Source organism: Hemitrygon akajei, chromosome 7 (assembly GCF_048418815.1).
Source record: "Hemitrygon akajei chromosome 7, sHemAka1.3, whole genome shotgun sequence".
NCBI lineage: Eukaryota > Metazoa > Chordata > Chondrichthyes > Myliobatiformes > Dasyatidae > Hemitrygon > Hemitrygon akajei.
Window position 1 is genome coordinate 3,753,949 of NC_133130.1, and position 13,840 is coordinate 3,767,788.

General features: G+C 44.1%; 1 protein-coding gene across 2 annotated transcripts in view; it reads right to left on the reverse strand.

The window, feature by feature from the left end:
* The window catches only part of dnajc27 (DnaJ (Hsp40) homolog, subfamily C, member 27), a 61,358-nt gene that overhangs the window by 17,010 nt on the left and 30,508 nt on the right, over window positions 1-13,840 (reverse strand). For both annotated transcript variants that reach the window (XM_073050320.1, XM_073050319.1), the window contains exon 4: window positions 3,130-3,294. In XM_073050320.1, coding sequence (XP_072906421.1) covers window positions 3,130-3,294 — 165 coding nt within the window. The remainder of the gene's footprint in view (window positions 1-3,129; window positions 3,295-13,840) is intronic.

The window sequence follows — 13,840 nt, forward strand, 5'->3', positions numbered from 1 at the left end:
ATCATCAATGGGGACGGGAGAGGTTCCAAAGGATTGGAGGGTTGCAAATGTTGTTCCCTTATTTAAGAAAGGTAGTAGAGATAGCCCAGGAAATTATAGAACAGTGAGTCTTACTTCAGTGATTGGTAAGTTGATGGAGAAGATTTTGAGAGGCAGGATTTATGAACATTTGGAGAGGCATAATATGATTAGAAATAGTCAGCGTGGCTTTGTCAAAAGCAGGTCTTGCCTTACGGACCTGATTGAATTTTTTGAGCATTTCAGCAAGGCATTTGATAAGGTACCCCATGCAAGGCTTATTGAGAAAGTAAGGAGGAATAGGATCCAAGGAGACCTTACTTTGTGGATCCAGAACTGACCTGCCCACAGAAGGCAAAGAGTCATATTCTGACGGCTCATATTCTGCATGGAGGTTGGTGACCAGTGGTGTGCCTCAGGGATCTGTTCTGGGACCCCTACTCTTCATGATTTTCATAAATGACCTGGATGAGGAAGTGGAGGGATGGGTTAGTAAATTTGCTGATGACACAAAGGTTGGGCATGTTGTGGATAGTGTGGTGGGCTGTGAGAGGGTATACCGGGACATCGATAGAATGCAAAACTGGGCTGAGAAGTGGCAGATGGAGCTTAACTCAGATAAGTGTGAGATAGTTCATTTTGGTAGGTCAAATATGATGGCAGCATATAAGACTCTTGGCAGTGTGGAAGATCAGAGGGATCTTGGGGTCCAGGTCCATAGGACATTCAAAGCTGCTATGCAGGTTGACTGCATGGTTAAGAAGGCATATGGTGAACTGGCCTTTATCAACTGCGGGACTGAGTTCAAGAGCCGAGAGATAATGTTACAGCTTCATAGGACCCTGGCAGACCCCACTTGGGATACTGTGCTCAGTTCTGATCACCTCACTACAGGAAGGATGTGGAAACATTAGAAAGGATGCAGAGGAGATTTACAAGGATGATGCCTGGATTGGGAAGCATGCCTTATGAGAATAGGTTGAGTGAACTTGGCCTTTTCTCCTTGGAGCAACGGAGGATCAGAGGTGACGAATGGCATAGATCGTATGGATAGTCAGAAACTTTTTCTCAGGGCTGAAATGGCTAACACAAGAGGGCACAGTTTTAAGGTGCTCGGAAGTAGGTACAGAGGAGATATCAGGGGCAAGTTTTTTTATGCGGTGAGTGCATGGAATAGGTTGTCAGCAACAGTGGTGGAGGCAGATACAATAGGGTGTTTAAAGTGTGATGGGCAAACCAAGTTTGAAATGGGGTCCAGAATTGACCCTATGAACTGTGCTGCTATTGAGAGAGGGGGAGGTTTCCAGCGCAAATGAAAGAGAGAGAGAGACAAGATTTAATGTTATGGTTTCTTCTAGCAGCTTGTTTACCTTTTCTCCAAGGACACTTTGCCTGCTTGTTAAAATTCCTGCAAAGACGGCAGGGAGGAGCCGGTTGATGGACAGCCGGTGTCCAGCATGTGGAGGTAAAAAGCAGGTCTGCTAAGACGCAGGCAGACACACCACGGGACACTGAACGAGCTTTGTGCACCCACGTGAAGGTAGGGGTTTTGGAGGTCCAATTCGGGGAATCGATCAGTGGCTCACAGTGTGAAAAGGTGCGACCGGTGGGGAACTATTTGTGTGTCCTCCCTTGCCTGGGTGATAGTTTCGCCACTGAAGAACGGTCATACTTGGCATGGTCATAGTCGATGACCACAACAGGAAGATAACGGGAAGATCGACGGCAACGGCATCACCTCTGATCACCTCTCTCTCTCTCTCTCTCTAACAATACTCAAACAACTACCTCGAACTGAACTGAACTTTCTTCATCATATCGTAAGACTGTATCTATCTACCCCTAGCTTCGAAAGAGCCTGGTTTTGGTTCCTATTTCCACACTTTTGTATATATCATTGCTAACCTGTTTCATATATTTGCATTTTATAGTACTGTATTGCTTAGTTTACTAATAAACACTATTAGTTACTAGTAATAACAGACTCCAAACTGTTTTCCATTTCTGCTGGTTCTTAACCCGGTCACGGGGTACGTGACAAAAGAGACTCTTAGGTAGGTACATGGAGCTCAGAGAAATAGAGGGCTATATGTAACCCGAGGTAATTTCTAAAGTAAGTACATGTTTGGCACTGTATTGTGGACTGAAGGGCCTGTATTGTACTGTAGGTTTTCTATGTTTCTGGAGCAATGGCACCCCTCTGCCTTCCTGCCTGTCCTTTCCATACTCTGTGTATCCTTGAGCATTAAGTTCCAAGCTATAATCTGCTTTCAGCCATGATTCAGTGATGCCTACAACATCATATATGCCAATCAGTAACCATACTATAAGGTCATCCACATTATTCATATGCTGCACACATTCAAATATAACACCTTCAATCCTGTATTCTCCTTTTTTGATTTGGTCTCCCTTTTACATTGCAACTCAATCTGTTGACCACAATTTTGCCCTATCATCAACCTCTTCTTGCTAGGAATCTGACTGGACATTGCCTCTGTTTGTAAGCCAACTGCGCCGCCTTCAACACTGTCACTCCGCCAAATTAGTTTAAAACCTGCCAAACTATTCTAGCCAACCTGCCCACAAGGACATTGGACCTCATCAGGGTCAGGTTTAACCCATCACTTTTGTATAGGTCATGCCTTCCCCAAAAGAGTTCCCAATGATTCATACTCAGAGAGAGGTGAATGCGTGGAATGGGCTGCTGGCAAAGGTGGTGGAGGCAGATATAACATGGTCTTTTAAGAGACTCTTGGATAGGTACTTGGAGCTAAGAAAAATAGAGGTCTATGGGTAACCTTAGGTAATTTCCAAAGTAAGTACATGTTTGGCACAGCTTTGTGGGCCGAAGGGCCTGTATTGTGCTGTAGGTTTTCTATGTTTCTATGTTTTAGACCTAAAGCTACAGGGTAAGACACCACGCCTGAGTACACACAGACCATGTACCACAAGGGTAAAGTACCACGACTGAGTATGGATGGACCAGTTGGAGCTACAGGTTAAGGCACCATGTCTGAGTACAGATAGAGCATGCACCACACAGGTAAAATACCACATTAGAACACAGATGGACCAGTTGGAGCTACAAAGGCTATCAGAAGTCATTACCTTATTAGCACAGACAACAAAAACAATGTTCTCCAGGTTTGAATGAGGTCCAAGCTCCTGCTTCATCTCAGCAAGCCAGCTCTCCAGTGCATTGTAGGATTCTTTCTGTCCAACATCGTACACCAGGATAACCCCCTGAGTATCTTTGTAAAACTCATTGCGCACCTATTGAAAACAAAATGCTCACAGCGATGTAAGAAACTCAGAGGAAGGCACAATGTAAACATTAATAGAAATAAAGAATTGACAGCCAAACATGTGGGAAATTATCTTTGACTACCCACAGTTGGAAGTGTTGGATCTGATTGTTTAATCCTTAGATTAAACTATTTAATGGTTATTTTATTTGCGGTTTAACAATTAATTATCTGTTTGTATTTTAGGTAGTTCTAATATGCATATAGCAGTTTAATATGCCTTCAGTGGTTAGACAAAATATAACTCTGGAAAGCTCTGGAAGTTTCTTTGTTGTACATTATTTTAAAGGTGCTTCCTTATTGTTTAACTTGGTACTGCAGTATTCAAATGAGTGCTTTCTCATGATGTACAAATTATAATGAAATTTTCTTTGTGTATGGGTATAAAACAAAACACAAATCAGTGCTACTTTAGTATCTTAATCTTAGCATCTTAGTTTCATTTTTGAGCAAATTAAAGGAAGGCAGTGGCAAGTTCAGCAGCTGTAGTCTGAGTGGACAGAGTCAAAGTAGTCATTTTAAGGCTTCAGCTCTTTGAGGCTTCAGAGAAGAAAGGCTTCAGTCCAGTCAGAGAAAGAAAAGGAAAGAAAAGCTCATGTTTTTTTCCATCCCTTCTTTATATCTGCACAGCTAGGAGAACAGAGATGCCAGGCAGGATAGTTGATAGTGACCCTGACGACTACAATTGCGAGAAGTGCATCCAGCTGCAGCTCCTAATAATCCACGTTAAGGAGTTGGAGCTGCAACTAGATGAACTCAGGATCATTCAGGAGGCTGAGAGGGTGATAGTTAGGACATATACAGGACACAGGAAACTAGGTGACAGGAAGGGGAAAGAGATTAAGGAGCCAGGACACAGTATCCCTCAACAACATTAGTATATCACTTTGGATATTATTGGGGGGAATTGACCTAACAGAGGAAAGTCACAGTGTCAGATTTTTGGTACTGTATCTGTCTCTGTGGCTCAGAAGGGAAAGGGGAGAAGAGGCACGCTGTGGTGACGGGATTTGTTAGCCAGGGGAATGGACAGGAAATTCTGTAGGCAGGAGCGAGATTCCTAGATGGTACAGTATATTCCGGAGTATAAGCCGACCCCCCATTTTCAAAGTTAAAAAAGTGCCTTTTTCATGTTACATTTGTATAAACCGACCCCTTTTGTAGAGGTTTTTGATTTAACCAGAAAAGATCACAAGATCTCACATGCCGGTACTCAGCTTTGCCAGATCCAGAACCGGGAAATTTTGTGAACCAGTACCTGCTAAGAAAACAGGCCTACACATTGTGGAGTATTATAAGCACATTCTTACTAAATAAATCAGGGAGGGAAATTTTGGATTAGGTCTCCAATGGTAAAGAATCCTCCGAAATGTAACCCCGGTGAAACCATTTAGCACCCATCTTAATCTCGTTAAAACATAACACGGGGTAGCGGGATCAGTATGTCTGCTCAGTATTGAGTTTGCAACCACCATATACAAAAGATTAAAACATGATGCTGGCTTCAAGCTGAAGGTTGTTGATTTTGCTAAAAGAACAAATAATTCTGCAGCTGCTAAGAAGTTTAGTGAAAATGAGAAACAAGTGAGAGAGTGGAGAAATGCAGAGGACACGCTGAGGGAAATGCCAAAGACGAAATGTGCAAACCGCGGGAAAACATGCCAGTGGCCAGAACTGGAAGAAAATGTTTTAGAGTAGGTGAATCATCAGCGATCGTCCGGATGTATTGTTACCAGCGAAATGATTCGAGTTCAAGCGTTGAAATGGGCCGAAAAACACCATGAGGTCAACGAAAATTTCAAAGCTACACGAAGTTGGTGCACCCGATTTATGAATAGACGTGATCTTGTGCTGAGACAAAAAACAAAGATTGCTCAGAAAATTCCCGCAGGGTGTTATTGTTTACGTTCAAGAACGCTGCTGGATGGACCAAGCAGGTTGCTTGAAGTGGGTTAAAGAGGTGTGGCGTCGACGTTCCAAAGGTTTCGGGAAGGAAAAGTCGCTACTTGTCTGGGACGTGTTCAAAGCGCACTTGTCAGGTGAGACAAAAGCAGCACTGAAAGCTGAAAATACGGACATTGCAGTCATCCCCGGTGGTTTAATCTCCGCGCTCCAGCCACCAGATGTGAGTTTAAACAAATCATTCAAAAAATTCATGCGTCGACAGTGGAACGAATTTGACTCAAAAACAGCCAATAAATGCAACCTGTCTTCCGTGTATTCATTTTTTCAAAGTTGGCACCCTCTGTATAAGCCAACCTCCTAGTTTTAGGACCAAAATTTAGGGCCAAATTCTCGGCTTATACACCGGAAGTTACGGTATGTTGCCTCCCAGGTGCAAGGGTCTGGGATATCTCGGATCGAATACTCAGCATTCTTAGGTGGGAGGATGAACAGCCAGAAGTCATGATCCATGTAGATACCAATGACATGGCAGGATGAGTGATGAGGTTCTGCACAGGGAGTTCAGACAGTTAGGTGCTAAATTAAAGGGCAGAACCTCCAGGGTGATCTCAGGATTGCTACCTGTGCCACGTGCGAGTGAGGCCAGAACTAGGAAGATTAACATGTGGCTAAGGAGTTGGTGCAGGAGGGAGGACATAAGATTTTTGGATCATTGGGCTCCCTTCCAGGGAAGAAGGGACTGTTTGCAATTGAACTGGAGTGGGACTAATATCCTTGTGGGAAGGTTTGTTAATGCTGCACGGTGGGGTTTAAACTAGAGTTGCAGGGGGATAGGAGCCAGAGTGCCAGAACAGTTAGTAGAGAGGTTGTGAAGGCAGATGTTAATAAGACCGCCAACGAAGTTAGGAACCAAAAGGTTGAGCATGGTGCGACTAGTGTCCTGAGCTGTGTACATTTCAATGCAATCGTAGGAAAGGCAGATGATAGTGCTGAAGATGAGGTTGCTGGTTTACAAACAGACAATGTGATAGGGCAAAATTACAGTCAACACAATGAGTTGCAATGTAAAAGTCAGACAAAATCGAAAAGGGTGAGTACAGGACTGAAATAAAGTAGATGAACTTGCAGCACAATTGCATGTTGGCTGGTATGATGTTGTAGGTATCACAGAATCATGACTGAAAGAAGATTATAGCTGGGATAGTCTGTTCAAGGAGAGAGATTGTATCAAAAGGAGAAGCAACAAGGCAAAGGGGGTGGCATTGGTGTTGGGAAAAAATGAAATCAAATATTCAGAAAGGGACAACATAGGGTCAGAAGGTGTTGAATCTTTGTGAATAGAGCTAAGGAACTGCAATGGTAAAAAGACCCTGATGGGAGTTGCATACAGTAAGGATGTGGTCACAAATTACAATGGGAAATAGAAAATGCATGCCAAAAGGGCAAAATTACCCTAGTCATTGAGGATTTCAATATACAGGTAGATTGGGAAAATCAGATGGGTGCTAAATTGCAGCAGAGGGAATTTCTAGAGTGCTCACTAGGGGATCGGCTATTCTGGATTGGGTGGCACGCAATGAACCAGAATTGATTAGAGACCTTGAGGTAAAAGAACCCTTAGTGGCAAGTGATTATAATATGATTGAATTCACAATGAAATTTGAGAAGGAGAAGCTAAAGTCAGATGTATCAGTATTACAGTGGAGTGAAGGGAATTACAGAGGCATGTTCTGAACTGATTGGAAAAGAACATTGGCAGGGATGATGGCAGAACAGCAATGGCTACAATTTCTAGAAGTAATTCAGAAGACACAGGATATATATACATCCCAAGAGGAAGAAATAAATAGGTAGATACTGTATTGATCCCAAAGGAAATTACAGTGTCACAGTAGCATTACAGATATACAAATATTAAAAGCGAAGTAAGAAAGAATAAAAAAATAAGTTACCTCGAACAGTCTAACAGGAGGGGGGTGTCATCACTTCCTCAGTTATAAGTTGACTCATTGTAGAGCCTAACGACAGAGTGTAGGAATGACCTCATATAACTCTCTTTGGACAGACCATTTGTCTTAGTCTATTACTGAAAGTCCTCCTCTGTTCAGCCAAGGTGGCATGCAGAGGGTGGGAAACATTGTCCAGAATTGTCAGGATTTTCATTCTACCACAGCCTCCAGTGTGTCTAGTTTGACTCCTATAAGCCAGCCTTTCTAAACAGTTTATTGAACCTATTAGCATCACCCATGTCTTTGCGATTGCCCAGCACATCACAGCAAAGAATTAGGTTCTGGCAACAACAGACTGGCAGAACATGTGAAGAAGAGGCCTGCATTCTTCAAACAACCTCAGTCTCCTCCGAAGTAGAGGTGACTCTGGCCCTTTTTGTATATAGCCTCTGTGTTGGTGTTCCACTCAAGTCCGTAATCAAGGTGCATCTCCAGATACTCGCAGATCCTCACCACAAATAGTAACAGGCGGCAGTGCAGCCTTGGTAGTCCTTAAGTCTATCATCTTTGTCTTACTGATCTTGAGCTGCAGAAGATTCAGCTTGCACCATTTGACAAAGTCCTCCATCGGGGCCCTATATTCATTTTCCAGTCCTCCCTTTACACACCCAACTATTGCTGAGTCTTCAGAGGATATCTGCAGATGACATGACTCAGTGTTCCATCTAGAGTCTGGGGTATACAGGATATACAAGGTATACAAAGTATTCTAAAGGAAAGATAACACAACCATGGCTAACAATAAAAGTCTAAGCCAACAGAAAAGGCAAAGGGGGAATATTGTAGAGCAAAAATTAGTGCAAAGTCGAGGATCGGGAAGCTTTTAAAAACCAACAGAATGCAGCTATAAAAGTAATTAAGATAAAGATGGAATACAAAAGTAAGCTGGCCAGTAATATTAAAGAGTATACCAAAGTTTCTTCAGATACATAAAGTGTAAAAGAGAGGCGAGAGTGGACCGCTGGAAAACGATGCTGGAGAAGTAGGAATGGGTGACAAGGAAATGGTGCACCAGTCTTCATTGTGGAACACACGAGCAGTATGGTGGAAGTTCAAGGCCTTGAGGTCATGGAGTGTGTGAAGTCACCATTACTAGAAGAAGGTTCTTGGGAAACTGAAAGGTCTGAAGGTAGATAAGTCACCTAGACCAGATGGTGTACACCTCAGGATTCTGAAAAAGGTTGCTGGAGAGATTGTAGAGGTATTAGTAATGATCTTTCAAGAAACACTGGATTCTGGAATAGTTCCAGAAAACTGGAAAATGGCAGACGTCATTCCACTCTTCAAGAAGGGAGAGAGGCAGGAGAAAGGAAACTACAGGCCAGTTAGTCTGACCTCAGTGACTGGGAAGAGTTTAGAGTTGATTATCAAGGATGAGGTCTCTGGATACTTGGAGGCACATTGATACTTGGAGGCTGTATTCAGCATGGTTTCCCCAAGGAAAAATCTTGCCTGACAAATATATTCCAAATAAGAAGAAATTTTTGAATTGAAGAAGGACACTACCGTGGCTGATGAGTGAAGTTAGAGCCTGAGAAAGTGCTTAGGAAGCTTAATGGTCTGAGGGTGGATACATCTCCTGGACCTGATGGCCAAATCTACACCCGGTGTGTCGAGCTACAGCTCCTTAGGGACCGCGTTAAGGAACTGGAGATGCAGCTCGATGACCTTCGTCTGGTCAGGGAAAGTGAGGAGGTGATAGACAGGAGCTATAAGCAGGTAGACACACTGGGGCCTCGGGAGACAGTTAAGTTAGGAGAGGGAAGGGCAAGAAGCAGATGCTAGAGAGTACCCAGTGGCTATCCCCTTAACAGTAAGTACTCCTGTTTGAGTACTGTTGGGGGGAGGGGGGGGTAACGGCCTGACTGCGGGAAGCAACAGTGGTTGCACCTCTGGCACAGAGTCTGGCCCTGCAGCTCAGAAGGGTAGGAAAAGGAAGAGGATGGCAGCAGTGATAGGGGATTCTATAGTTAGGGGGTAAGACAGGCGATTCTGGGGATGCAGGAAAGAAACACAGATGGTAGTTTGCCTCCAGGTGCCAGGGTCCAGGATGTTTCTGATCGTGTCCACGATATCCTGAAGTGGGAAGGTGAACAGCCAGAGGTCGTGGTACATATTGGTACCAATGACATAGATAGCAAAAGGGAGGAGGTCCTGAAAACAGACTACAGGAGTTAGGAAGGAAGTTGAGAAGTAGGACCTCAAAGGTAGTAATCTTGGAAAGACTGCCTGTGCCACGCGACAGTGAGTATAGGAATAGAATGAGGTGGAGGATAAATATGTGGCTGAGGGATTGGAGTAGGGGGCAGGGATTCAGTTTTCTGGATCATTGGGACGTCTTCTGGGGCAGGTGTAACCTGTACAAAAAGGACGGGTTACACTTGAATCTGAGGGGAACCAATATCCTGGCAGGGAGGTTTGCAAAGGCTATTGGGGAGAATTTAAACTAAAATTGCTGGGGGGTGGGAACCAAACTGAAGAGACAGAGGAAGGGATGGTTGGCACACAAATTGAGAAAGCTTGCAGACAGTGTGAAAGGGAAGATAGGCGGGTGATGGAGAAGGGACGCACTCAGACGGATGGTTTGAGATGCGTCTATTGTTTCCATCCAAGGGGTCAGTGTGGACATAGTGGAGGATTACAAATACCTGGGGATATGAATGGACAATAAACTGGACTGGTCAAAGAACACTGAGGCTGTCTACAAGAAGGGTCAGAGCCGTCTCTATTTCCTGAGGAGACTGAGGTCCTTCAACATCTGCCGGACGATGCTAAGGATGTTCTACGAGGCTGTGGTAGCCAGTGCTATCATGTTTGCTGCTGTGTGCTGGGGCAGCAGGCTGAGGGTAGCAGACACTAACAGAATCAACAAACTCATTCGTAAGGCCAGTGATGTTGTGGGGGTGGAACTGGACTCTCTGACAGTGGTGTCTGAAAAGAGGATGCTGTCCAAGTTGCATGCCATCTTGGACAATGACTCCCATCCACTCCATAATGTACTGGTTAGGTACAGGAGTACATTCCACCGAGTACTCATTCCACCGAGATGTAACACTGAGCATCATAGGAGTCATTCCTACCTGTGGCCATCAAACTTTACAACTCCTCCCTCGGAGTGTTAGACACCCTGAGCCAATAGGCTGATCCTGGATTTATTTCCACTTGGCATGATTAACTTATTATTATTTAATTATTTATGGTTTAATATTGCTATATTTCTTCACTATTCTTGGTTGGTGTGGCTGTAACGAAACCCAATTTCCCTCGGGATCAATAAAGTATGTCTGTCTGTCTGTCTAATGCAAGGAAAATTATGAATAAAGCGGATGAGCTTAGAGTGTGGATCAGCACTTGGAGCTATGATGTTACAGCCATTCCAGAGACTTTGATGGTGCAGGGGCAGGAATAGCTACTTTGAGTGGCAGGCTTCAGATGTTTCAGAAAGGACGGGGGGGGGGGGGGGGGGAGGCAAAAGAGGTGGAGGTGTGGCACTGTTGATCAGAGATAGCGTCACAGCTGCAGAAAAGGAGGAAGTCATGGAGGGTTGTCTACAGAGTCTCTGTGGGTGGAAGTTAGGAATAGGAAGGGGTCAATAACTCTACTAGGAGTTTTCTATAGACCACCCAATAGTAACAGGGATATTGAGAAGCAGATAGGGAGACAGATTCTGGAAAGGAGTAATAACAACAGGGTTGTTGTGGTGGGAGATTTTAATTTCCCAAATATTGAATGGCATTTCCCTAGAGTGAGGGGTTTAGATGGGCTGGAGTTTGTGAGGTGTGTTCAGGAAGGTTTATGAACAAAATATACAGATAAGCCTACAAGAGGAGAAGGCTGTACTTGATCTGATATTGGGAAATTAACCTGGTCAGGTGTCAGGTCTCTCAGTGGGAGAGCATTTTGGAGATAGTGATCACAATTCTATTTCCTTTACCATTGCATTGGAAAGGGATAGGAACAGACAAGTTAGGGAAACGTTTAATTGGAGTAAGGGGGAATATGAGACTACTAGGCAGGAACTTGGAAGCATAAGTTGGAAACAGATGTTCTCAGGGAAACATACGGAAGAAATGTGGCAAATGTTCAGGAAATATTTGCATGGAGTTCTGCATAGGTACATTCCAATGAGACAGGGAAAGGTTGGTAGGGTACAGGAACAGTGGTGTACAAAGGCTGTTGTAAATCTTGTCAAGAAGAAAAGAAGATCTTATGAAAGGTTCAAAAAAACAGGTAATGATAGAGATCTAGAAGATTATAAGGCAAGCAGGAAGGAGCTTAAGAATGAAATTAGGAGAGTCAGAAGGGGCCATGAGAAGGCCTTGGTGAGTAGGATTAAGGAAAACCCCAAGGCATTCTACAAGTATGTGAAGTGCAAGAGGATAAGACATGAGAGAATAGGACCAATCAAGTGTGACAGTGCAAAAGTGTGTATGGAACCGTAGGAAATGGCAGAAGTACACAATGAATACTTTCCTTCAGTATTCACTATGGAAAAGGATCTTGGTGATTGTAGGGATGACTTGCACCAGACTGAAAAGCTTGAGCATGTAGATATTAAGAAAGAGGATGTCCTGGAGCTTTTGGAAAGCATCAAGTTGGATAAGTCACTGGAACTGGACAGTATGTACCCCAGGCTACTGTGGGAAGCGAGGGAGGAGATTGCTGAGCCACTGGCGATGATGTTTGCAACATCAATGAGGATGGCAGAAGTTCCAGAGGATTGAACGGTTGCGGATGTTGTTCCCTTATTCAAGAAAAGAAGTAAAGATAGCCCTGGAAATTATAGACCAGTGAGTCTTGCTTCAGTGGTTGGTAAGTTGATGGAGAAGATCCTGAGAGGTAGGATTTATGAACATTTGGAGAGGCATAATATGATCAGGAGTAGTCAGCATGGCTTTGTCAAAAGCAGGTTGTGCCTTATGAGCCTGATTGAATTTTTTGAGGACATGACTAAACACATTGATGAAGGTAGAGCGTAGCAGTAGTGTATACGGACTTTAGCATGGCATTTGATAAGGTACCCCATGTAAGTCTCATTGAGAAAGTAAGGAGGCATGGGATCCAAGGGGACATTGCTTTGTGGATCCACAACTGGCTTGCCAACAGAAGGCAAAGAAGGTCACATTCTCTATGGAGGCCGGTGACTAGTGGTGTGCCTCAGGGATCTGTTCTGGGACCCCTACTCTTTGTGATTTTTATAAATGACCTGGATGAGGAAGTGGAGGAATGGATTAGTAAATTTGCTGACAACACAAGGTTGGGGGTTTTGTGGATAGTGTGGAGGGCTGTCAGAGCTTACAGCGGGACATTGATAGGATGCAAAACTGGGCTGAGAAGTGGAAGATGGAGTTCAACCCTGATAAGTGTGAGGTGGTTCATTTTGGTAGTTCAGATATGATGGCAGAATATAGCATTAATGGCAAGACTCCTGGCAGGGTGGAGAATCAGAGAGATCTTGGGGTTCGTGTCCATAAGACACTCAAAGCTGCTATGTAGGTTGACTCGTGGTTAAGAGTCAATAACCACAGAGTGGTTAAAAGTTAATACAGTGTATTGGTCTTCATCAGTTGTGGGACTGAGTTTAAGAGCCGAAAGGTAATGTTGCAGGACTCTGGTCAGACCCCACTTGGAGTACTGTGCTCAGTTCTGGTCGTCTCACTACAGAAAGAACGTGGAAACCATAGAAAGGGTGCAGAGGAGATTTTCAAGGATGCTGCCTGGATTGGGGAGCATGCCTTATGAGAATAGGTTGAGTGAACTTAGCCTTTTCTCCTTGGAGCGACGGAGGATGAGAGGTGACCTGATAGAGGTGTACAAGATAATGAGAGGCATTGATCATGTGGGTAGTCAGAGGCTTTTTCCCAGGGCTGAAATGGTTAGCACAAGAGGGCATAGTTTTAAGGTGCTTGGAAGTAGGTACAGAGGAGATGTCAGGGGTAAGTTTTGTTACGCAGAGAGTCGTGGGTGTGTGGAATGGGCTGCCACCACTGGCGGTGGAGGCAGAAACGATAGGGTCATTTAAGAGACTCCTGGTTGGATACATGGAGCTTAGAAAAATAGAGGGCTATGGGTGAGCCTAGGTCGTTCTAAAATAAGGATATATTCGGCACAGCTTTGTGGGCCAAAGGGCCTGTATTGTGCTGTAGGTTTTCTGTGTTTCTATGAATGCATTCTTGGGTTCTGAAGCAAGTAGCTGGAGATATTGTGGTGGCATTAACAATGAAATTTCAAGAATCAATAGATTCTGGCATTGTACTGGATGACTGGATAATTATAAATGTTACTCCGCTATTTAAGAAGGGTGGGAGGCAGCAGAAAGGAAACTATAGACCTGTTAGCCTGACATCAGTGGTTGGAAAGTTGATGGAATCGACTGTTAGGGATGAGATTACGGGGCACCTGGAGGCACATGACAAGTTAGGCCAAAGCCAGCATGGTTTCCTGAAAGGAAAATCCCGCCTGACAAACCTACTGCAATTTTTTGGGGAAATTACAAGTAGGGTAGACAAAGGAAATGTAGTAGATGTGATCTACTTGGATTTTCAGAAGGCCTTTGACAGGGTGCCAGACATGAGGCTGCTTAGCATGATAAGATCCCAT